The 26,458-nt window shown below is 46.7% G+C and overlaps 1 protein-coding gene across 1 annotated transcript in view; it reads right to left on the bottom strand.

The window, feature by feature from the left end:
- WNT9A (Wnt family member 9A) overlaps positions 1-26,389 on the bottom strand; it is a 48,424-nt gene extending 22,035 nt beyond the window's left edge. Inside the window, exon 1 of the mRNA XM_026044947.1 lies at positions 26,261-26,389. Within this exon, the coding sequence (XP_025900732.1) occupies positions 26,261-26,355 (95 nt within the window). The 5' untranslated portion in view covers positions 26,356-26,389. The remainder of the gene's footprint in view (positions 1-26,260) is intronic.
- Between the last annotated feature and the right edge of the window lie 69 nt (positions 26,390-26,458).

Below are 26,458 nucleotides of genomic sequence, written 5' to 3'. Positions count from 1 at the left end.
TGCCACAGAGTCCATTCCAATGCCACATGCTGCCAGCCACAGAAGACATGGGCCACACAACCTCAGAACCTCACCCTGCATGGATGGAAAACAGCCAATCTACACCCTACACACAATCCTTGCAAATAGAGCAAACTTGGAGCATGCATTTCACAGAAGCAAATAGTCAAATCCCCAGTTCTACTTCTGAACAGGGTCAATCATCTCTGGTCTAGGAATTAGGAAAGGTATAAAATCAGCATGGAGAGAATTTCAACTCTAAAAGACTCCCAATGGAGCATGCACAGAAAACATGTTTTTGCTTTAAGAGATAAAAAGGTAAGTCACTCATATCTGTCTTGAATTACTCCTCTAACAGGTCATACCCACGGAGTGGTTTTCCTCTAGACTTTTCTCTTAAGAATCTTCTATTGAAGAAGGGGATGAGGAGTATCAAACTTGCCATGCACACCTGACATGATCTCAGGACCAAGACTCACTTAACTTCCAAGGGAAAAAAATGAGATTTCTGCTGAATGCAGTCCCAACAAGTGAAATCCCACCAGGCCAGCTGTCATTCTCAAAAACCAGAAGAGGTGCATCTCAGCAGTCTTGCAAAGGAATTGTTGCATGAGTTCAGAAGAAATTCTTCTGAAAATGGTGAAAGCTCTGGCCTCTCAAAGACAGAATGGCTGCCCCATGCATAAGTGAGAGCTTTCATGCAATTAAACTTGCATGCCAAAGCAAGACCAAATCTCAAAAAAAAAATCCAATGGTTTGGTGCATATTAAAGGCGGGTCAAACTTAGCTACTGAACTAAAAATATTCTGATGAATATGTGAATATGGGAATACGTGACTGTTCAGAATCAGAGGGCTAGAGATGTCCTCAGTATGATGCATCCCTGTGTAGGACCTATGGGACCAAGGTGCCAGGAGGAACAGCTATTTTTGCATCGTGGCAACCAGAAGCACCACAAGCAAATACTGGAAGCTGCTGAGCATTTCCCACCTATGTAAGGCAGAAGAGCACGACAGGTTATGAATTACAGCTAATAACACTCCCTTGAAGTAAAGGGAGCATTGCCTTCCCATCCACCTCCCTTCCCTGGTGAGGAGGGCACAAGGCCTCCAGCAGCCACGGCAGGAATCAAACTTAGGTCTTTCAGACCTTGGTGGTGTATCCAAACCACAAGGACAAACTCCCTCTCCCCTTCCCTCCCCGCTCCAAACAACAAACCTTATTCAGGAAGTTTCCAGCCCATCTTAGCAATAAGAATTTTTTTTTATTTATTTATTTTAGGCAAGGATCTCAATAGAGTGGTAAAGTTAACATCCACCAGCAAGGAGGAAGAGAGCAAAGACACCAGCTCCAGCTCTGTGGACATTTGCACTGTTCCCTTGCAATCAGGGCAGCTCATATCAGGGACTGAGCAGTACCCACATTTGGAAAAAAAATGGCTTTTTGAGGAGGGATGTGCTTAGTTTTTAATTCCACCACTTTTAGCCGCCTTTGGTTTGGAAGCTTCTTGGCAGCATGGAAAAAAAAGCTGCCAGCAGCCTACTTCCCTTGGAGCAAACCATTTTGCTTGCAAGCAAGCATCGAAAAGAGGAGGGCCAGGCTGTTTCCTCTGCCCTTCATCCTCTCAAGAATGAGGCAGCAATCAGCTAGATTTATGAAGGATTTCCAACTCAACGCCGGCCGGTGAACTGCGGTGCCAGGGGAATGCACAGGCCAGGCAGCAACAGGAGCTTTCGCTCACGGTTTAAGACGGCATTAAGCTTCGCCCTTGGCGGTGGGTGCCAGGACTTATCCCCTCAGCCCACATCTCTCCCACCCCCAGCTGGACAGCTCCGCAGCTCCCACCCCACACTCCTTTCCTTGCCCCATCCTGCTCCTTATGGCTTTTATTTTTTGTTATTCCCCCCACCTCAATTTAATGTCATTTCTTTTGGTATACATCCACTAGACTGGAAGCAAGGTGTTAGTTGAGTTTTGGTGCAGGGGAAGTATAAGCAGTGGGGCAATGCAATGGAAAAGCAAGAAGAAACAAACTCAGAGAGGAAAAACTGATTGCTTAACTCTTTTTGCACCAAATTAGCAAGCAAGGGGTGGAAAGCGCGATCCCAGAATAAAAGGCCATTATTTTCCACAAAAGGATGAAACTGAGAAGTGAATATGAAAACTAGGACTCGAGTGCCTATAGCTTAGTGCAACAGCAAACCCCTTCCCCTTGGAGCAGGGGGGAGGGAAAAATATCCCACAGTGTTTTTAATTTTTAACCCTGCTAGAAAATCCTCCCCTACCAGGATCTCAGATTCCAGCTGCAGTAAAAACAACTCAGTCCCATGCATGACAGTGGGAGCTAAAGTAGCTTATTTTAATCTAGGATTGGGCCAAACAGTTCTCCGCTGATATAGAAAACAAGGGGCATGTCTAGATGTTGACAGAAGCTATGAACAACCTTTTCCCCTCCCTGGATTTCAAGCTCCTTTCTGGTTACAGGGCCAGGATTAGACCACATACATGATCAATCACACAAGGGTAAGTTAACAGAGAAAAATAGGCTCACCTTGGGGATACAGCAAAGGAATTTAAAGAGTGAAGACCACAAGGGAAGAAACCAGGTGCTCAAAGGCAAGACTTTCTTGCAACAGACTTGAGCTACACACAAGCTCTGCTATACATCCTCCTGCCTCAGGGACCAAATTCCTAAAAGGAAGACAGCAATCTGTGCTATAAACACCTGCCCCTAATTCTACAGGAGGAGGTGCAAAAATCAATTAAAATTCAGCCCATGCTGGTGAATCTCTACAGCTCCCCTTCCTCAAGCAGGGCATCCAACTGTAAGGCTCATTGCCACTGGATGTTGTTAAGGCCTCAAAAAATATAAATACATTCGGAAAGGGATTAGCCAGATTCAGGAAAGGGAGGCACACCAAGGTGGGTGATTAAGCATGTGGGTTTGACTGCAGCTGCTAGCTCAGGAAGTGTCCAAACCACCGACTGCCAGAAGCTGGCAGGATGTGCCAGGAAACATCACTCTGCTCGTCCTGTTTCTATCTGACTTCCCTAGATGGCAAAATACTCAGCGTAGAGAGACTTTTTGCTTGACCCAGTATGGTAGCAGTATGTTCTCAGTATTGAGACAAGAGTCTTGGGCTTGTAGTCAGTTACAGATGCACCACAGGACCTTGCTTTGTTTGCAGTATGCACTATGTGTGCTTGTGGACTTTCCACATGCAAGCAAGAATCAACCTGGTCTTGTCAAGCAGACACCACTCCCTAAGATTTGGCCACATCAGGCCAGTTGACATGGACAGAGCAGCTAGGTCTCCATTCTGGACATGCCATCATGATCACATGGAAGAATCCCACCGACATCATCCCAATACCAACATCAATGGCTCTGCTCCATTTCCAGGGAGGCTCTCCAGACCATGAAGTGCCTTGCATGGTTCCAGCGAGAGGTCATGTGTCAGTGTCAGTCTCTCCCCAATCTAACCCTTCCAGGGAATACATCCGAGTTCATCATGAATTGCCCATTTGCCTCCCTAACACCTCAGCCACCTTTTGTTAAGCCATCTCCCAGACTCAACAACTCCACAATATGCATCATGCTCTGGGACCAGCCTCTTCCTTCCCTTCCCGTTCCAGCCTGTCTGTCCTATAAATCTTGCTGTCCCTGTTGAACACTGCCCGATCTGTTCTCGGCAGATGCCGCAGCTCCATAGCTGCCCTTGCTCAGACCACAGGGATTGGCAGCCAGGGGAGAAGCTCCCGGCAGCCAACACAGCAGCTTCCCTGGCTGCCCAGAGATACCCCTGCAGACACCATGGCCAAGGAGAAGAAAGGATACTTCCCACACAACACAAATCTTAGGATTTGGTGGGTCTGAAGGATGAAATTTTAGCCTTGGAGGGAAGCACAGCGAAGGCAAAGTGCTCCTTGTGTCTGTGAGGATAAAAAAAACTAATGTAGGAGGAGCTTTCTCCTCCTTCCCCAGCTCCAGCTTTCATATTCAGGACCTAAAGGTCCCAACTGGACCTTCAACAGCTTCTTTATCAACTTATGGGCAACTTCTAGAAACAAGCATGCAAAGGGGACTTTCACCTACCCCACCCATGTCACCCAGACCCTATTTTATATCCCCATGGAGGTCAGCTTGTGGAGTATTTGGATGGTTGGGCGGTTTGACACATCATCTGATCTATTTTGAGAGCAGTTTACGGCTCTGCAATTCCTCCCCTGCACACCAGCGATAGCTTTTCCACTCTAATGTCATATTATCCTCGTGGCAGGTTTAAAAACTAAACAGGTGAAAAAACAAACTTTCTGGACATTGGAGAAAACAGGATGCATGAGACAGGTTATACTGACGGAATGGTACAAGTTTACCCTCATTCTGAGCCCTAATAGACAGTAATGCAAAGGACAGTAAATTGATTCCTTAAAAGAGGGGGAAAAAAATCAAGAGGAAACTATACTCATCTTAATGAGTATAGCTCATCTTAAATGTCATTCCTGACAAGAGGTGTTTCAAAGGTCTATCTGAAGGTGGGCTCCAAACCAAATTTCAAGGACTGAGTCTAAACAAACTCGCTATAGCCAACATTTTAAGCTATTAAAGATAAATCACTAGAGCAGAAGACTGTTCTTGCTGTAGTATCCTAGACTGTGAAACACGTTTCCATAAAGCCAACCGCATCAAACCCTACTGCCTTCTGCTCCAAGTACAAGAACATTTCAAAGGTCTTCCCTTACTACCTTTTGTTGAACACCACTGCTGGATTTCTGCCTTGATCTTCCCCAACATCTCCAAACACTATTCATCTATGCATCCATTTATCCCACTGAGAGAAGAAAAGAACGAGCAATACAAACATTACCTGGTCTCCATTCCCCACCATCATGAAAGGTCCCACAGCATTGTAAGAAATGCTTATTGTGGAAGTTTTGTTGAAGACAAGAAGATGATTTAACAGTGGTTAAGCACAGGAGTGATTCATAAAGAGATATTGATAACCAAAGTGTCTTTAAGAGGCTTCTCTTCAGCCTGAGTCTTCAACGCTCATAGCAAAGTGCTCTGTGTTCCTGCAATTATCCTCTACTACTCTGGATTTAGGTAGCACTTAAGGCTCTGCAGCTCTTCAGAAGGGCACATTTAGCATAGGTGAGAAGAAAAAGTCACTCCTTTCACCAGCAGAGGATTAGCAAGAGAGTCAGCATTGAACTCTCACACCTGTGCAGGCTGCAGGACCTTCACCTGCCTTTCAAAGGAAATGGGACCATCTGCATGGACACCAGTCAGATCTACCTTTGACATCACTTCATGTCTCAATACTTATCACAGAGCTCATACTAACAGAGTCATACCAAAGTATCATGGCCCAAGGAGTCCCAAAGCTTTATTCAGTGAGTACTACTCAGCTGATGGGATTTAATGTTAATGGTTGCATATCATCCAACTTTAGAGCAATGCATCTGTGCTCAGTAATTTTTTCAAAAAAAATCCTTTATCCATTGTATTAGAGAGGCATGTGGGCCACTATCAACCACCAGTATTAAGCAAAGCACTTCCTTCCTGTATTGATCATGCAAGCTAAGTTGTATTAAAAAGGCAGCAGGGGAGGAAAATCACCTAAGTGTTATACATACCAAATTCTGATTAGATTATGAAACTTTAAGACGATCTTAACAAGTGGACAGTGTGCATTTTACATAATTAGCTTGTTACATATAAATGCCTCCCATAGTGCCAGTGGCAGATTTTCACTACCTAAAATAGCCCAAAGCTGTTGGATTCGAGAACTGCTGCCATCCCAATTTAGATCAATCCAAATACAGAAACCACGAGGTGGTTTCGTTACACCAAGATTAAGCATTGAATCGGCTCTGTATGCCTGGGTTTTGGAAGGGGTAAAAGATTATGGAGGCAAAGACCTGTTATGTCACACTGCAAACTCACCACCCAAATCCCCACCAAATGCCAAAACTGTTCCTTACAGCATTTTAAGAGATTTTAAGCTTTTTGTTGGGATGGGGGGGGGGTGGAAGGAATAGAGCTTCACTTTAAGATTGTATATGAAGATGGAGTATTGTGAGATACAACTGTGGTATCCCCATCCCTTCACCTCATTTTGCAGAGAACGGTTCCTCAGCTCCATAAGATACACACATCATGAGGCTGAGGTTGCTGCATTTCAAGAAGGCCAGAACAGGCCTCTGGTTACAGTCACTGTCTAAAATATGACCTCTGGGTAACAAGTCAGGTGAGGAAACACATGAAAGTCCCAACAAATGCAGTGCTAGGCAGTGTTACTTCTACACTCTCCCCAAATATAGACTTCAAAGGGAGGAACATTTTTCAATCTCAACACAAAAAGCACAAAGCAATCATGGTAGAAAGTATCTCGAGGAAGAAAGGTTCAATGGAAAGAGGACCCACTTGCTTCAGAGCATCACAACCAGTGATTCTCAGGAACATCAGCAGGGCTGAAGCCTAGTGCCTCACATTCCTGGTGTACATCAGAAAAATCCTCCTTTCCAAAGATTTTTGGTAATTTCAAATAGGATGATATCCTTGACCATGTTGAATAAAGACATTAGGACTAGGGCCTGCAGATCTGTAAACACAAACTCCTACCATTTGAGCAAATGCACTAAAGAATGGACCCAGAATGGAACTGCTGTGCACCAGCCAGTGGAAGGAACACAAAAGTTCCTGGTGATACTTTAGCTTGGATGAAGTTTACATGCTGGGATATCACCAAGACACCTTCAACCAATCTGTGCAAGTCCTCAGGTTTCAAATCACTCACCAACAGCTAGCAAAACAAGCATCTCTTGCACCACTTGTTATCCACAAACACACTGTAAATAAGCTACAAGGTCTGTGGATGGATTTCCAATTTTCACCTACTGATAGCATTAAGACAGAAAAAACACTCATGGTAGAACATTAAATATGCAGTTCAAAGTATCATATAACAGTATTTCCCAAGGTTTGACTGGAATCAATAGAATCTTCCTGATTAGCTTTACTACTAGACTCATCCTCTAGCCCAAGAATGGATGATCAGTTTTCCCAGATTTGCAAAGGCATTTAGCTGACATAATTGCATATTAGAATTAGTAGTGATACCTATTCCTAAACTTTTTGATTTCAGAATGCATTAGTCCATATGAGAAACAGTGATGAAGTAGAAATTTAGAAGTTTTATCTTTATATTGCTCGTTGTGAACTCAAGACAGAAGACAAAAGAGGGCATAAAATTGTTATACACAGATTACATTTCAATCATTCAAGGGTCGGGGAACAACGGCATAACTGAGTATGTGTTATGAAAACAAGTTTCTCCATCAACTGTATGCAAAAACCCTCTGCAAATGAGCACTGCTTCATTCCATGAAAGATATTCCCTTACAGATTCCCATCTTGTCTTCATTTCCTGAGGAAGACAAGATGGAAAGGAGGCAGAGGACCATGGGAAGAATAGACTGTGGTCTTGTAAGTGTTACAATAGAGAATTAGAACCCATTCCAGCAATGATGTGATACCAAAGTCTGTCAAACAGCTTTCACAGCCATTCCCAAGTCATTAGCACATCCCATTTTCCAGGTACTGAGCCTTTGAGTTTCCCTAGTAAGAACTAAACATGGGACAGCCTATAATAATTCTAAGTACCCAGAAATAATGAAAAGAAAATTGATTTGCAGCATCATCATGGATGCTCTAGATTAGAAGATTCTTGTTCATGCTCTCCTTAAGCTCTATGTCTCAGATGACATCTTTAAAACACCCATGAGAAAACAAGTTTTCAGTAGAGTACAGAATCTCCATAGTGTGATCTCAATAAGCCCTGAGGTCACACAGTTCATGAGAATGGTAAAAAGAAATATTTAGTAATTGCCAGTTCACATAAAAAACCTAGAATTTTGCAGAACAAAAGTCACATGCAGTCCTGAAACAAAATGCTATTGTTGTGTACATGCAAAGGAGATGATTTAGATCATTCATATAGCTCATCCCAGAAGTTTCCTCTATATAACTCTGCAGCCCAATGCTAGCAGTAATTCCATATTAAAAACATCCCCAGGTGGATGAAACACCTGCTTTGCATTCATTTGCAGGTACATTTTGGCAGCAGCATTCAGCTGTCACACATGCATTGGCCAAAGACCATCTTCAGCTCTACAAGGGCTGCGCAAGTTGCCTGGACTGCAGTTTATACCTGGGGAGGGTACACAGGCTAGGGAGCTCCTCTGGCACGTACAAACCACCAAATAAAGCCATTTATAGCCCTGTTTTAGGGCAGGGGGGATTTGTCTGGCAGATACACTACAAATAGGAAAATAAAAAAAACATGTTGGGCATATTGCATGAGCAAAATACTTTCATCATAGGACTTTGTGAACAAATCTGTGGCTTTTTTTAGTTTATGTTTTCAATAAATCATAAGAGAGCATATCAAGAACTGTCACCTAGACTAGTCCATCAACAAATGCTCATTAGAGCTATTCACAACTAGAACAGCTCCAGCCTGAAATGCAATTTCCATCTGTCTTTTAAACACATGTAGGCTTGTTTTACAATTCTCACATCCCACCTCCTTCAGTGGATCTGGAGACTTGAGTCATCACCCCAAGACAATACAGGACCTAACTGTAAGAAACCCATCCCAATTAGAGCTAGCACATTGAAACAATCAAATTGCTAGCATCTAGGGTTTTTTTGTTTTGTCTTCTGTTGCTGTTTTCTCAGACATTGTGAAGGTACTCAACTACACAGCAATATCTTAAAAAACAATACAAGGCAGTGATAGCAAAGCAATATCAACACTGAGGTTTCAGAGAAAAGGCAAAAAAATCTCCCAAGAAGATTTCCCCATGGCACTGAGGAGGCAGGACCTGAGCTGTCCACTCAGTGGTTAAGTCCTAGATAATAGCCAGAAGTTAGGGCAAAAGAAATTCAAAGTTGGTTGAACCAACAACTTTATGCTAATTTTGTTTGTCCTCAAAGTCTGTGACAATGTATGTTTGAATGACAGAAATGAATGCATCTTGAAGGGCAATCATTAGGAAATTCAAGAAGGTTTAAGCTTTAAAAAAGTAACAGAAGTATACATTAATATATCTCCTGTTTTTTTCCTACAAACCCAATTAAAAGTCTCAGAGCTTTAAGCAAAATGCTGGAAGACAGCCCTGCTATTTAATTCCAAGCTGAAATTCTATAGCACCGTGACAAAACTTGGCTGCGTCCCTCCTCTTAGATTGTACGTCCTTCCCTGGTAGACGGTATCAGATGACTTCCCCTTTCTTCATCTGTGCTTGAGACTTTCTAGTTGGCTTGGCATCAAGAAAATTGTCCCATCCCCAGCGCTCATTCCTCACCCCTGCAATAGCTCATGCCTTTTGAGCTAGGCTCCCAACCACTTCCTAGGCTCCCTCCAAGCCTTCCTGAAGTTACCAAGACACCCAGCATTGTCCACCTGTTTCTCAAGGGACAGCCCAATGCTGTTCAGCTTATTCATCAAGGACTTGCACAAGCGGACAGAGTGCATCCTGGGCAAGTCTGCAGAGGATACCAAACTGAGTGGAATGGCTGACACTGCAGAGGGCTGAGCTGCCATTCAGAGGGACCTGGACAAGGCTGGAGAGTTGGGCAGAGAGGAACCTCATTGGGTTCAACAAGGACAAGGGCAGGGTCCTGCACCCGGGCAGGAATAATCCCAGGGATCAGTACAGATTCAGGGTCGACCTGCTGGAGAGCAGCTTCGCAGAGAGGGACCTGGGAGTCCTGGTTGACACCAAGTTAACCATGAGCCAGCAGTGCCCTCGTGGCCAAGAAGGCCAATGGGGTCCTGGCCTGCATCAGGAGGATGTCGCCAGCAGGTCAAGGGAGGGGATCCTGCCCCTCTCCTCAGCTCTGGTGAGGCCAAACCTAGAGCACTGTGTGCAGTTCTGGGCTCCCCAGTATAAGAGGGATATGAAGCTTCTAGAGAAGGTCCAGCGGAGAGCAGCAAAGATGATTAAGAGACTGGAGCATCTCTTATATGAAGAAAGACTAATCGGCCCCTAGAGAAGACTGAAATCTGATCAATATGTGTAAGTACCAGAGGGGAGAGTGTGGGGAGGAAAGAGTGGAGTATTTGTGGAGAGAGGTTGTAGTCTCCTTCTGTGGCGGTCTTCAAAACCCACCTTGACAAACAGGTCCTGTGCCATGTGCTCTAGGTGTCCCTGCCTGAGCAGGAGGGTTAGACCAGATCTCTAGAGGTCCCTTCCCGCCTTAACCATTCTGCAGTAACTCATAGGTCTCTTATCTCACTTGAAACACAGCATGCACAGGTTACACTTGAATCTCCGTGGGCCAAGCCACAGGAATGAGAGTGGCAGAACTCAGTGGTGGAGAAAGGAATCCCTCAAGTTTATCGCTCTGCAGCCACCAAATAGCAGCAGTTGAAAGTGCCCTAACAGCAGCATGTAACTTGCATATGAAGCTGGAGCAAGAGGCAATAGTGAAGCTGGAGTCCAGGAAAGACTTCTTATAGTGAAGGAACAACTTGCAAGGCACTATATTACAGGCTAACAGATCTCAATCTATAGAGGGGAGAAGGTAGAAGAAATAAGCCTTCATGGCCCAAATCTATTGCTCTTTATTATCAAAAACACACTACTGCAAGTACCTACCAGTTAATTGCCCGGACCTCATAACTGAGGAGAAAGCACTCAAACTGGTTTCCTACACATGATTTCTCTCAGCTTTTCACTGAAAGATATCATGTTGATAATCTTTGCATTTCAGCAACAATCCCAGTTCCACTCTGGAGGTGGTGAGAGGTAAATATCAACTTTACCAAACAAGAGCTTCAGGAAGGAAAGCTGGGCCCAAACAGCACAGAGGAGTACACCTTGCTACCACAGCTCTGTAATATATAATTTCTGTGTGAATGAGCAGCATACTTCACATTTGGAGTTTTCTTCCAAGTGAAAGAGTTTACAACTAGTTATAAAAGGGCTCCAACTTTCCAAAGTATTTAAGTGATAAAACCAAAGTTCCAGCTTGAGAATAAATCATAACAGTAATTCACACACATTCGAGAAAAAAGATATAAACCAACACTGCAAAGAAATCTTACACTTAGTGCTGCCAAGATGCCAGTTGATACATGTCACATTTGGGCGCTCCAGGCAGCATTATCACAATAGCTAATACAGGCAGGCATAGCTCCAAGATGCAAGCTCAAAGCCTAAAAGGACACACAGATGCTCCCTGTAGCCTTAGAGAACAGCAATGGCATGTCAGGCCTTTTGCTGAAGCTTTCACACACGTTTAGCATCTTGAAGATCAGAGCACACAGAAGCAAGGCTGTGACCTTTCAGATGCTGTTACTGGCTGATCCTTCTTGATGAGGGCCTCGGAAAACATTTAGATTGAAGTATTTGTGAAACTAAAATGTTTATCTACCTGGTATTTCACACATTTATGATTTCAGTAACTCCTGGCTGAAAGAACTCCGTGGGACCTTGGGCCAAGAAGGAAAGTGATTCAGGCAATGAGAAAGGATAGCAACACTAACAAATGTTCCACACATTTGCTGGAAACCTGTCATCAGTCTGCAAATAAAGAGCAATACAATTAGGGGAGATTTTTCCCCAGATGGAAATACCTTGTGCACCTCTGAGTTGACAGATCTATTGGGCATAATGAGTTAACAGTGCAACATTGAGGTTCTCCTGAATACTAGATAGAAACACCTGGAAAGTCTTACTGAAAAAGTGCCATAAACCCCTTGAGATCACCTCACTCTATCAGCAGTTCAAAACCTGCTCAGCATAAATACTAGCAAAGAGTTGAGCACCTCTTTAATCATAGAATCATTATGGTTGGAAAAGACCTTCAAGATGAAGTCTAACCATAAACCCATCGCCACCACACCTGCTTAATCATGTCCTTAAGTGCCTCATCTACATGTGCAACATATCTTGCAATAGTTGGAAATACTGGGCTAGCAACAGCACAACAGCTCCCGGCACAACAGCTCCCAACACAAACAGGAATGGACTCCAGAACCACACTTTCCACGGGGAAGCCTTGTGGAGAAGACAGTCATCTCTGGAAGCAAACACTAATCTTCTCCAAAGGGATGAAGGGCAAGAGTTTGCCTAGAACACACAACTCAGCTTGTAAAACCCACGCTTCAGATGCTCATCCTAGACATCTTTGGTCTCAGATGATGTGGTATCACATCACTCCTCCACAAGCTGCGAAGTCACACCTTTGAGCGGGATGCTACATGGCAGAAGGTGTATGGGGGTAGAGGATGAGTGAGCAATGCTCCTGTGAACCTCCTGGGTAAAACTTCTGTTGCTCCTCAGTCAGGGTGTTGGTGTCAGGATAAGCATGGACAGCTTTATGTTCCTGCACACATTTGGTTGCATCAAATGGGAAAGTGGATCAGTGGATGGAAAGAATTTCAGAACACCAATGGACAACCCACAGGCAAAGTTTTACAGCCTCCCCCCAATAGTCCTCACTGGTTTCACATTGAAAGCACTAGAGCTTGTTAGGCAGGTTTAATTTTAGAGAAACCTCATCGGATTTTCCTTACATAATTTTCTCAATTTGGAAAGCTTTTTGTTTTCCTTGGTCAGAAAAGCTGTCCAGATTTATCATGTTATGTAGGGGGCTGCTTGCCCATAAGAATGTTAAAATACACTGGCAGCAAGTTTCCTCTTAAAATTTGCATATCACAATTAGGGTAATATGGAATTAGAGGTGCTTTAGAAGTGAGGTAGGAAAGAAACAATTAAAAACGGCAAATCCTTCCCACATTATATTGGCACCCAAATACAACAGCCCACAGGGTGCCTACAGGCTGTTGAAAACAGGGCAGCAAGAGATCAGGAAATGTTCCAGTCTGAACCCATTAAGCAGGATGTATAAAAACCCCACAACACGGGATAGCAATTTTTAGTGTTATGAGTTTTTAGAAAAGTCCATCTTTCTGTGAGAGGTGCCACATTAAATTTAACTAGGTTTAACATATCTGCACAGTCATCCTCCTCTTACTCCTTGCTTGACTGCAGAAAAAGGTCAACTGTGAAGGTTTATATGTATCAGTCTGAAATCAGAAAAAAATCTATAAGCCATTTGCACCAATAACTCACCTGGTTCATTTTCACTTAGCTTATTTATCAGGACTGATTAAGAGCCACTCTAGCAGCTCTCACTCCTTTGTCTCATGGTTTTAGCAATGCATAAAAAGGAGTCACCTCTCAAGCAGACTTATGTAAGTCTGGTTCAAAATCTAGGATGAAGTGAACCATATCTGAAGCCATATCCTGGCCAGTTCTTCATATCACATACCAGAGACAGACGCCAAAGCAAGTTGCTAACAAGAAGCACAGGACCAAGAACCTGTGTTCTGTCCTCTAATACTGCCTCTCAGATAACTATAGGCAAATCCCTTTACTGTTTCATGTCTCAGTTTCCCCAGACAAATTGGATCATGGTATTGACCACCTTTCACAAGCACTTTAAGAACAAGCAAATGAAAATCATTAAGTCTCACATGACTTGATCTGCCAGTGGATTTTAGAGCACTCCACATTTTAAAGATTCATATCTTCTCAAAAAGCTGTTTCAGGAGCCGGCTCAGATTCCCCAAGGCCATAGTATCTTCTGTGCTGTCTGGTGAAATCAAAGGCTTTGGGTGAGCAAGGCTGCTCAAGCTGCTTTCCTCACAGGATAGATGTTCCAGGCCCCTGATCATCCTGATAGCCTTCAGCTGGACTCTCTCCAGCAGCTCCACATCCCTCTTGTACTGGGGAGCCCAAAACTAGACCAGTACTCCAGGTGTGGCCTTACCAGGGCTGAGTAGACAGGATGATCACCTGCCTTGACCTGCTGGAGATAGTCTTCTTAATGCACTCCAGGATCCCATTGGCCTTCTTGGCCACCAGGGCACTACTGCCTCATGGTCATCTTGTCATCTACCCTGACACCCAGGTCCTTCTTGACAGGGCTGTTCTCCAAAAGGTCAGTCTGTGGCTCTACTGATGCCTGGGGTTATTCTTCCCTAAGTGCAGGACCTTGCACTTATTTAGTCTTTAGTCTTACAGAGTGTTCTGCATGCGCACATGTATACTTTGCAGCAAAATCTTATTAAAACAGGGCACAGCTCCCTACAAAACATCCAGAAAGGGCTAATGGTCTCATGTGTAGTCCAGGTTCTTCTTTATTTGTATTATTTAAGGCTCTCTGTTGGGAAAATTACCTCCATACATGAAGCCCCTCAGACAAACACACCAACTGGTCCCTGTACACAGACCTAAACAGGTCTTACATTTAGTTTTTGAGCACTCTCACTAACAAAAAATAGCCCTGGATCTCCCTGCCACCCTGAGGGCACCCTGAAGGAAGGAAAGCCACAGTATGGCTTGAGCTTTAACTGTGAGCAGCTTCCACCTCACAGAGGCATGTCATTAACTTCCCCTTAATTGATGGTCTCAAACTCAATCAAAACCAATTGCCTGAAGTCTAAATTTTTGGCTAAAGGCTTGGAATAGAGGGTGACATCCACGAGAGAGGCAAGAAATCAGATAGGCAATGCAGATCCTCACCTCCAGTTCCTTGGAAGGAAGGGTGGCAATTAGACAGGGGAGTCAGGCTCACTCCTGGTGGAATAACACCACCTTCAGCATCTAAAACTGCACTTGGGGCCTCCTTTTGAAAAGCTGCTTCTCAGAAGCATGGCCCCAACTAAGAGGCCTTCAAAAAAAACCACTCCAGAAGGATTTTGGCCTTATCCAAACACTCTTAGGACAAGTAGAGGCTTTGCAGATGATAGTTTTGCAGATTGCATTTATTATCTATGATCTAAGAAGAGGGACAAGAGCATCACCCCCTTTTCCTCTTCCTTCCCCCCACAAAAAAGTTTGTACTTCAGTGAAACATCTCCTCTCATCAAGGCCTTAGTGTCTTCTCAAACACTACAAGTTTAAAGCTTATACAAACAGATACATGCCTAGCAGTCAGGTTCTTTTCAGTGCATCTGGAGGATCTTGAGGACACAGTAAAGATGAGGTTAAGGATCTGATATTTTAGAGGAGAAAACCCACACTATTATAGTGAAACTTCATTGCCAAGAAGTGTGACACTAGTACAAGTGGCCTGACTTGCAGTGGAGCATCCTCCATCAAGTCTTTGAAAGGATTTGCAGAGGATGGTGAAGTGTGTGCCAGGAATGGTTCAAGTATATGAAGACAGAGGCTTTTCCCATTCCATTGTATAACTCAGAGGCAGCAGACTGCTGTGTCTTTTCACCTTCACTCCTTGGATTTCAACACAAACAAAACAACACACACACCAGACCTAGAGCATCTCTGCACTCCTGATTAAAATGGGACTCCTCACAGTTTTGGGGAACCTCTCCATCAGCTTCCTCAAGGTGCCCAGTGGAGTCACAGGCTTTGCATGGCTGCATTGAAGTAACTCAGTGACACTTTTGAGGTGACTTTGCATGGTTTCCAGACCTGCTGTGGGAAGCCAGCAGAATGCCCCCTTGCCTATGCAGGAGGCCTAGTCCCTTCTCTTTGGCATGTCAGATGAGCCATGAAAAACCCAGGGCTAAAAAAATGAAGGATGTCAATACATGTTTGAATTGCCGGGTTTAACTTTGTCCCTCAGACACATACATAGTGAGAGTGTAAACCTGTGCCAAGCAACCACCTCCATCCCAGTCCCTCAAGGGGGAATGCATTTGGGTCCAGAGCAGCAAATCTGCACTTCCAGCTGAAAGCCAAGGATGAAGATAGCATTAAATAAGTTAACAGGTTACAACCACCGAAGGTCTCAGATCACTTTCTCCTGGAGAGTTAAACTGGAGTAGTAAGATGCATGTGCTGTTAGTGAAGCAGGTCCATTTAAATTCAGGGTTAAAAGCAGCAGTTAAAGACAGTTAAAACATGACTTGCTGCCTTGCATTCCAAAGTGAAAAAAGCAAGCATTTTGGTTTTAAAGAATAAAAAAAGTATTATCTAAAGAAAAAAAGTAGAGTAAAAAATGGACAAAGGAGAGCAAGCAGGAATCCAAGCAATCCAGCTGGACAGTTTTAAGCACTGAATCAGCAGATTCAGGAGCTGGCACACACACCAGCCTAGGTAATCTGTTTGCAGCTTTATATTTGGGAGGCTCACTATATTAGCCATCTGTAAGGGGACACTTGAGCAAGACTAACTGGAATGAACTGAGCACAGGAATGCAAAGCAGGTTGGTTAAACCACATTAATTTTGAAGGAGTGCTTCCACACAGGGCTGTAAAGTGCTCTTAATTCAGTTTAGGCTGATTTGCTCTGAAATCAAGTATGTTAAAGTGAATTAAGGCTCTTTAATCCTGAAGGAGAGTGCTTCCACCAGGGGCTAGTTAAGAGTAATTGAACTAATCCACTTTAAAAGTCAGTTCAGATTAGTTGTGCTAAGTGGCTGCGCAGATGAGGCCTAGGAGCACAGAGACCATCTCCAGCACACAGTAATCACATCCATCTACCTCAAGGGCTTCTCTAGGAGGACAGCTAGAACAGGGCTATTCTGCTCTGACATGGCTGGAAGTGGCCCAAGACATTAATATAAGAAGACTGTGATAGAAATGTCCACTTGTGCTTGACAGGTGCCATCTAGTTACAACTAAAGGTATTTTCCAAGTGTTTTATCTCTGGACTGTATGCTGAGTACAGCCAAGGAGGAGCTTTTTTGATATGCAGCTCCAAGACCACTAGCACTGTCTCCCAACCAGGAGCTTGGTGCTCACCATCCCTTCTCATTCCACCAAGACCATAGAAGCTCCCAGGTCTCCATCCTCATGTGGCCACCAGGGAATAGGCTCAGCTGAGAATTTCTTAGGCTATTTCCACCATGGACCACTTATTTGGTATTCTCATTTGCACCTCAGCAAGTTCCCAGGGTACTGCTGGCCACTTGCTGTGCCCACTGGTTTCCACGCCAGCTCTTCTACTAGTCCCTCCCAGGTTTGGGGAAAAGAAGAAAATTCCTATTGAAACAGGGAAGGGAAGAAAAGAAGAGTCACATGAAGCACTTAGATGGCTAAATCCTCCCCCAAACCCTATCTCACCCCAATTTCTACTGCTGGCACCCCCACCTTGGGTATGCCCCCCAAGCCCCAGCAGTAGCCCAGTGCAGACTCCACATGGGTTTTGCCTGTCTAGGAAAGGAACAAACCCCTCAGCTCTTGATCCAAGCAGGTCCTTCCCCAGCTAATAAGCCACCAGCTGCTGTTTGATTTACACATTACCATGGATACAGAGGTTTTTTTTTTTTAAATCAGATCAATATACAGGGGGAGAGGGAGCAAGCCTGCCTATGTTCACTCCAGTTAATGTTTCCTGTGCGGTTCAGGCCGTTATGCTTACAGGTATGTTTATTCCACTACTTTAGCAAACCAGCAGACTTTTTAATGGAACTGTTGATGTTTTTCCTGGCTGATTCTCCTGGATGGGCAAGGCAGCATACAAGTGGAGTTCATTCCTCGCTCCAGCCTGGAACTACTATTCTCCTCCCAGGACCATGGGGAATTGAAGGTTTCCATTGCACTGGTCAGATTTCTTCCTTAACCAGCCTTAAAGTTTTAGTTAGACACATAAACAGAGGAGCCGGAGGCAGCTGACAGTAGCAGGAGCAATGCTTGTCCGGTCCTGTTTGCAGGGCCACTGAGCTCTGGAAATGCAGGCATGCACCTATCATAAGGTGCTGGAGGGTTACTGGGTGCCATGCTGCACCCCTGAAATGCAACCTTGCCTCAATGCCAAGTCTACAGGTTAAAGCTAAGGAAAGAGAAGGTTTCCTGCTTTGTTAGCATTTCAGAGATCACTAAGCAAGCAAGAGATCACACTTCCCAACATTGCTGCAAAGGGGAACAGTTAACCCCTGTATCGCCCAAAAAGGATGCTCCATTGCTGGTCTGACCAGCACTCAGCTTCCCTGGGAGCAGCTCACTGGCTTGTATGCCCTCCCACACAGCCTTTAGACAGATCAGGGTCCACCATCCATTACCTGAGGTTCTCCCTACCTACAACCCAAGTGATAGGGTATTATCTTCCCCCTTCAGCTACTATGGGTCCCCTTCCAACACCAGCTGTTTGGCCCAGAGCCTCTCCTGCACCAGACAGCTCTCCATCTACTACACGTTTTCATCAGCTTTTGCAACAAAATTCAGTATGGACATTTAACTTCAAATAGAGAAATGGCATGGGCACACAGCACTAGCAGAATGGATTGCTCAAGACCTTTAGTCCCATTGCCACTCTCCCAAGAAAAGCTCTTCAGTTTGTCCTCCTGAAGCTCATGCTAAGCCTCTGGATTTCCACAGTCAACACAGGACAAGCCAGAAGATAGAAAAAGTCATCAGGGATGCAACACAGTTGGGCTGATGAGCCAAAGGAAGCATTGGATCTTTGGTTAGACCTGCGATTCAGCTCAAGTGGCTGTTTCACCTCTGGCCTTCCTAACCACAGACTGGGAAATAACTCCCTGCTAGCTCCCAGCAGGAGATTTATCTTTGGCAGGGGATTAAAACATCCCTGCCCCCCCTCACCTTTGATTACAGAGAGGCCCAGGGATGTAGAAAGAGCTGTGCTATTAGCTTGCCAGGTATTCGGAGCTCTCACCTTTCACTGGAAGAGGATTAGCACTAGGAAAGAATTTTGTCAAGATTAAGCAAAACAAGTCAGGTCTTTTAAATAAAGTATCAGTTCTGGTGGACTGTCCCCCAAGGGTTTCTGGGCTTGGGGATTGGATTTCTTACTGGAGATGGACAGCCCAGGAAGGCTGGAGCAGAGAGATGCTTGCAGAGCTACAGGTGAGCTCCACAGCTGCATCCCCTGGCTGGGTAAGGCTGCTTCCTATAGGAAGCTCAGCTGAACCTGTTGATTGCTCTGGGAATGTCCCTAGTCAACCCAAACAAAGCAGGTGCAGGATTTGGATCCTCACCCTCAACCCAGTGCAAGGCAGATGAAGAGACAGGGCAAGATGGGGTTTGCACTAAGCTTCATAAGCATCTGGCTCTAATTAACTGCTACTGCTAATGACCTAGGCCAAATGGATCTGCTCATAAAATTCATGCTCAGTGCTTGTCAACCCATTGCCATGAACAGCAAGCACCACGCTACCTTCCAAGCCAGCACTGGCTCACAGCATTCGTGCCAGATCCACTTGCATGTTCTACTGCAGAGAGAGCCATGTTCTTGGGTTGTTTGCAATCTCAGGATTAACCTGTTATTTCCCCTTCCCTCTAAGGAATTCATCCCCAGCAACTGAACCTGCAAAAAAATTTACCCAGCTTCCAGAAGAATGATTTAATCTCACAAACAGACATGAAGACCAAGTAGCATATACAGGAACTGATTGATTTTTTTTTTTTTTGCAACAGCCAAAGGGAAAAAAAATCAGAATTAGTTTTTTCTGTCAGCTAAAGCAAATCCCTGAAGTTAAATTACTGTGTTTATCCATGTAGTCACAAAATACTGTTCCACTTAGCACAATGCAAACATACATTACAATAAAATGTAAACCTCACCAAGCTGATAAACTTCATAAGTGTGTTTTAGGACAGTATCTTGAGATAAGACTCATTAGCACTTACAGCCAAACTCTGAGGAAACCTTAAAAAGCACAGTTAAAAACAAGGGGGGAAAAAGGAAAAAAAAGGCTTAAAACTAGACCTCAAAGAACAACTTCTAAAGGGTTAACCCTTTCTATCCTGAATCACAACAATTTCTGCTACTCAGCACTGTCTGAGCTGGGTCCTTAGGTCAGGAGCACACATCACACCCAGGCTGTCCATGTTGGTCCCAGATCCACAACTCTCCCTACAGCTGCATCCCATACAAGGGACAGTAGCCCTCCATCCGTGTTTTCACAGTATCATTAACAAGCCAGCAGCTGGTCCCTTTGCTTGTTAGGGCTTCTCAGACTGAGAAACCAATTGCATTAACACGCTACAAGCCACCAGAGAATTCGTCTGGCTGTAGAGAGAGAGGCCGCTTAGCTATGGAGAGGAGCCAGCAGCTCAGCAGGGCTGCAGCCAGCACAGCCAGGCACACCAGACTTCCTGCATTGCTAAATTAAAAGAAAAAATAGAGAAGCACCTTCAAGGAAGCACTGGGAATCAGTATCTAGCAGGTTACCACCTAGGCACTCAAATTGGGGGTAAAAGGATATATCTAGTATATACTTCACTAAGTGCCATACTACCCAGGAGGGCCAACTCCAGCAGGTAGCTGTAGTGCCTATGGTTAAGCACAAAACAGCCAAAAGAATCTTTATTTCTAGCAGGTCAAGACATTTGTGATGCATTGGGTTCTCTCTGCACTCTAATTCCTTAAACATGAGGATAGGAGTTGTCCCATCTGTATTGATAGCCCTCAGTTGTCAGATACCTAACAATTCTTGAAAGTTTCACACATCACTCATGGCTCCCTCCATGGAAACACTCCAATCTAGACTCTCTTCTGGCATCTCTGGAAAGTTTCAGAACTCCCATCCAGCCCAAGTTGCCCTGTTTAAGGAGACTTGCACATGCTCTAAGCTGAGCTTCCCAAGTCCCACCATCACCTCAGCACAGCAGACCCCATGGCCACTCAGCCAGCCCAACACTGGGACTGTTGGTTATGCTCATTAGGTCAATGCCTCCTCCCTTAAGCTTCAGTACTTCATGAGGAAAAGCAAACCTTCGCTCAGCCAAGTGCACCATGAAGTCTACCAGCACAGTGGATTAAGCAGACAAAGAAAGCCAAGACTGACAAAACCCAGTCTAGTTGGAAAGATTTAGGCTAAGGAGTATCACGGTTCATCCTTTCAGACTCTTTACTCAACCATTTGCCTTCCCAGGCCTACAGACTAATTCAATTACCAACCACTGAATAAACCTAAAGCAAATTCTCATTACACTGTGATAAATCACAAGGCCTTTAATTATTAAACACTCATGGGCTTTCTGTGTTGGGGTTGCAGGGCTAGACTCCCTTTTATTGCTGTTAGCAGTTTCCAGAGAGCCAGTTAATCATTGACCAGGCCTTTCACCAGGAAACCAGAGCCCTGTAGATGCCTGGCCTCTAGCTCTGCATCACCAGTTGCACTACAGAAAAAAAATCTCTCATCTCCTCCTCCTTTAGCAGATTATGGTATTCATTTTTATAAATGGTTATCTTGCCCCCACAGGAATCACTTGTGCCATAGGTATCCCACCAAGAAAGCACATTTGGACATAGGGCTGTACAACACACACCATGGACAAGTTGTGCACCAGAGATGGGTTCCATGGCCATTTCCAGATATGGGAAACAGGCATGTGTCAGTTCTGACAAGCCAGGACATGGATCCAAGCCCTACTAATCCCTGCCTGAATAGGGTTTTACACTGCTCCTTGAGCACGCTGCAGGCACAGGGAGCTTGCAGGTACCGCCCAGGCTGATTTGGGACAGTTCCAGGCCCCAGGGCTGACGAAGCAGCTCTGTGCATGCAGAAGTAGCTCTTTTTCTAAGTGCTCCTGGGGTTCTTCACCTTTCATGGCACTACATCCATCACCTACAGCGCTGCCTCCAAACAGCTACAAAGCAAATGCTTCTGTACATGAGAGTTTCCTCTACAATGCAACGGAGGTTTAAAAACTGCTTGGAATTCACCCAGAGAGGCCAAAGTTGGGAGAGAAGCCAAAGAGGACTCGGATTGATATGACAATTCACCTAGATGGGCAGAAGCAGAGGCACAGCCCACTTTTTATATTCAAAAAACGGCCCTTTAAGTGATCATCAAGCTCCTGAGAAGCAGAAGACTCCCATGCCCTGCACTGGGCTGTCCAAGCTGCCCCTCCAGCCGCCTCCTGCCTCTGCTCCAGCTGTGCTCCTGCATGCAACATTCCAGCCCGCATCCGGATCCAGAAGCCAGCTGCAACGTCTCAGCGCACGCCAGGGACGGCCGGAGCGCTTGGAGAGCTCGCGCTCTGTGGCCTGGCATCACTACTGCTCCCGAGGAGCTCGCACACAGCCAGGCTCCAGCCGGAGCTCCACACTACCATCCAGTGACGGGGACAGAAACACTTGATGGGCAGCAGCCACGCTCGTATCCAGCATATCCACAGGCTACTGCGGCTGGAAAACACAGCATGCCAGCACCAGAGAGCTTGATTTTACTGGGGACAGCAATCCAGTGGCACATGGGAACACCTTGCTAATTCTGAGCCCACTACAGGAGCTGTAACCATCAGGGTGGTCACTCAACCCCTAACCCTCAAAAAGTCACAAGTCTCGTGTTCACAAAGTGGCTATTTTTGCAGAATTAAGCCCTGTGCGAGCATGCATGCAACATTTCCACCCCAACAGCATCTAGATCCCAGCTGGGGTTACCCACCCTGCACCTGCCAGGGTGAGCAAAAACATATTACACTTCCCACACCAAAAAAACCACCCCAGTGGTGCAGTAGCAGTGCTGCTCTCAGTAGCCAGGTTGGTAAATTAGGGCAAGCTATGCTTCCCCTCCCTTCCTCTCCCCCATGCAAGCATTTAAGGGTTCCCGCTGCCTGCGTGCAGGGTGCAGATCAGTTACATTTATGAAGAACATTGCAATCTGTCAATATAAACACTATGTGAGCATGAGCCACTTGTAACATTACTACTGGGGCTTGACAAGTGTTTGTGCAGAGGGAGCAGATCGGCTCGAGCTCCTTCTGCAGTGGGAGGAAAGGAAAGTGAGCTCCATGCTGTAAGGGAGCTCAGCCTTCTTGTGGGTTCCTATTTTTTGGTTGCATCTAAATAAAAATCAGTCTGTAATCAGAGCATACAGAGGCAAGGGACCGCAAAACCAAAGCCGATAAGCCACCAAAGCAGCAGAACAGAGTGAAATGCAATGCTTGCCCCAGGATCCCAGCAATCTGGGGCTGCTCCAAGCTATCCCCCACCACCAATCACAATATGGTGCAAGTTAATGTTAAGGCAGCCGAGACTCAGAGGAGACATCCGAGCAGAAGAGCTCTTGGAGCGGCAAGTGCATCTCGGGCAGCCAGGCTTGGCCAGCGCTGATCTCAAGGCAATGCTTCCCCCTCTGGTATGACTCAACCAGCGCTAGTGTCAGAAATACTCCTGTCCTAAAACATGCCCTTATCCCTCAGGCATCCCCAGGGAAGCTGCCGAGTGACCCGGAGTCAGCAGCAGCCCATTAAATCCTGCTCCACTTTGCCAACCCTCTGCCTCCCCTAGAAGCTGAACAGCCTTGTATTAGGCAAGAGTGCAACATCACAGCATCCCCCCCCCATCCAGCCTCTTCCAGCTGCTTTCCATTAACCAGAGCTAACGAGCCCCTCGGGAGCAGCTGCCTGGGGACTCCACTCACCACTTGGTTGCATGAGCATCACTCCAGGTGCCACACAACAGCTGCAAGAACCTGCTTCTCTATAGGATTAGGAGCAGCACCAAACCCCAAGGAGGATGCTAGCCACCTCCAGGCAGGAGAACCAACCTGGACTTTGCCCCACAGCAGCAGAGCATCACCTTCAGCACATGCCCTTTTGCTTGCCTGGTTTAGAGCATTTATTGGCAATGTTTTGGCTGTTTGCAAGCCTCTATGAGCCACCAGTAGAGGGTAACACCCCCACTCCAGGGCCTTCCCACCCCAGCATTGCCCAGACCCTGCTCCAGCCCCCCTTCCCACTTGCCCGCTGCCCCAGGGGGGCAGCCCCAGACATAACTACATGCTGACACAATCTCGTTATCATGTAACCATGCCCTGCTCCTGTCCCCACGCACTAATTCCCAGGCAGGCCACACATTTGGAAACACCAAATTCTTTCCCCAAAATAAGACATGGGGGAGTGGAGGAGGGGGCAGGGAATCGCCCACAGCTGTCCCTATCCCCCCACAGCCAGCAGGGCAGCTAAGCAGGAGCTGCAGCATGACATCTGCTTAACACGGCCACCCATTGATGTCTGCTGCCCACCATGGGGACAAGAGCCCACAGAGCAGAGGGTTTCACAGGCCACCAAAGGGTGCCACAACACCAGCTCCTTGGACCATGAAGGAGCATCCTTTCTCCTTGCCTGGGACACCTTATCAACCAAGTCATCTTTATCACAGCCCCCAAGGCAAGGGGGATGCATCCAGGTTATCCTCCCAGTCCCTGCTATGGTTGCAGCAGAGCCTCCAATTGTTCAAGATTAGGGGCGACGGATAGAGAGGCTACTCCTCACCTGGAAGCCCACCCATCTCTGCAGCTACAAACATATGGAAAGTGATATAATGAGAGGTGATGACACCAGCTACCACAAGGCATCTGCAAAGGCACTGGGAACCCCTCGGGAGCAGATTTGGGGAGTGAACCTGCAACTTCCCTTATGAGCAATGCCTGCTGCAAGGAGCAGCTCCTCTTCCACACGCTTGTTGGATCACATCTCACCAGGCATTAACGAGGACCCTGGACCTCAGCCCTGAATATTCTCCAGCATCCCCAGCAGCTCAGCAAGTGTGATCGCTGCTTCAGGCTTATTAGCAAAATGAGATTAGCAGATGCTGAGCCTTTGCTGGGGCTCGACCCAGAGACACCTCACATAAGCAAACTTCCCCATGCTCCACAGGGCTGGGACACACATCTGGCACAGCCTCCTGCCCTCCTTAGAGAGGGAGCCTCAGATCAGGATGAGAAGAGCAGCAGCTGTCCCAGAGGTGTTTTGGGACAGGGAATAGCCTGAAGCAGGCAGGACAGCAGACCTGAAAACCCCCTCACTGTGAAGCTGCTAAAATCCACGTCAGCCAGAAGAGAAATCCCCAAAGCAGGAAACTGGAATGGAATTGCCTGCCACATTACAGCTGCTACGGGCACCAGACAGTTAAAGTCAACATTTCAAGTCCTAAAAACAGGGTATAAGCACCCAGTGTTGATGATCCTCAGCAGATAAGCAGTTCAGCATCATGCTCTGTGCACTACAGTGGGGGGACCCAGGGGTTTTCTAAAGTCCTCATGCACTGAGCTGATGCTGTTCCCTCGCACAGCAGCCTCGGAAATGAGGAAATGAGCCTTTCTTGAGCTGGGAATGGCAGATACAAGCAGCACTCTTTGGAAAGCTTTGCCAGACCACAGGCAAACAGACAAGCCTCAACACCAGGATTTGTTTTACTGGAAAGGAGGGAGCGTATGGGGGGGGAAAGAGATCTCAAGTCTAGTAAAACTTTCCCCGAGGCTGGTCCAGTGGCTCCTACCAGCGGTCACAACACAACATCCTGAACCAGACCAAGAGTTATCCTTAAGTACAAACAACTTGGTGAGCACCAAATCTTTTTTTTTGTATCCTCCCCGCCTCACCCCCGTGAGCTGATCCCCCTCCAGACAGGTCTTTTAAAGCAGACAAAGGACTAAAGCACCATTTATAGGGACCCCAAAGCGACCAAACCATAGCAGCATGAAGAGCGTGATCCCCCAACCCAGCACTGTGAGCAGAGCAACCCCCTCGGGACGGAAAAGCAGAGCAGTTTGGGAAAAAAAAATGCGCAAAAACATACGGGCTGAAAGAGGACCCATGCGGGCGGAAAGACTCAGGACGGGAGAGCGATTTGGGGTAAATAAAGAGGGAATCGGGGGCGCCGCGTCCACCTGCGCGCCGCGGCCCGGGCTGGCGGCGCCCCCTGGCGGCCGCGCAGCGCGCAGGTGAGCGGCGGCGGGACGGGGCGCGCGGGGATGCGGCGCAAAGTCACCCCCATCCTCCGCGTTAAAAACGGCTCGTTTTGGAGACCGCTGCAAGCGCCGGCGTTAGGAAACGGCGGGGAAAATAGCATTTAGCCACGCGCCAAGCTTATCAGGGAGTAAAGGAGACAGGTTGACAGTGCCCCGTGTCTAGGCGGGATAGAAGGTTCCCAGCACAAGCGCACCTGCAGCCGGGTGCTCTCCGCGCCCGCGCTGCTACCGAGGCTTGCAGGGAGCAGAGCTGTCCCCGACACTCGCGCAGGGGACCGGGGAGCGGTGACAGCGCCGGGCAGGGACAAGCAGCGCTCGCCGGGAGCGCACGGTGAGTTGCGCGCCCGCGGGAGCGACACCGCGGAGCTGACCCTGCACCCAGCCCTGCTGCGGCAAAGCGGCACCTGCACCCGGGGCACGACGAAAAAAAACAAAATAATAATAATAATAAAAACAGAAAAGAAGCCTTGCGCGCGCTGCGGGCGCAGAAGAGAGCAAAACGAGCCCCAAAAGTGCCTCAAGCAGCGGTGCGGCGGGGAGGGCACGTACCCGAAGTACGCGGCGGCGGGCCGCGGGGCGCAGGCGAGCAGCCCTAGGAGCGCGCAGGAGCAGAGCCATCCGAGCAGGACGTGTCCATCCAGCATCTTGCAGCGGCGCCGGCGCTGCTCATCTCGCTCCCGCGCCGCGCCCGCTGCGGCCCCGCCGCCCGCGCCGCCTCTTATAGCGCGCGGCGCCCGCGGGCGCCCG

This window comes from Nothoprocta perdicaria, unplaced genomic scaffold (assembly GCF_003342845.1).
Source record: "Nothoprocta perdicaria isolate Ctin4 unplaced genomic scaffold, notPer1 scaffold_390, whole genome shotgun sequence".
Lineage (NCBI taxonomy): Eukaryota > Metazoa > Chordata > Aves > Tinamiformes > Tinamidae > Nothoprocta > Nothoprocta perdicaria.
Note: the sequence above shows the minus strand (reverse complement) of the source record. Positions and strands in the feature narration are given on the sequence as shown.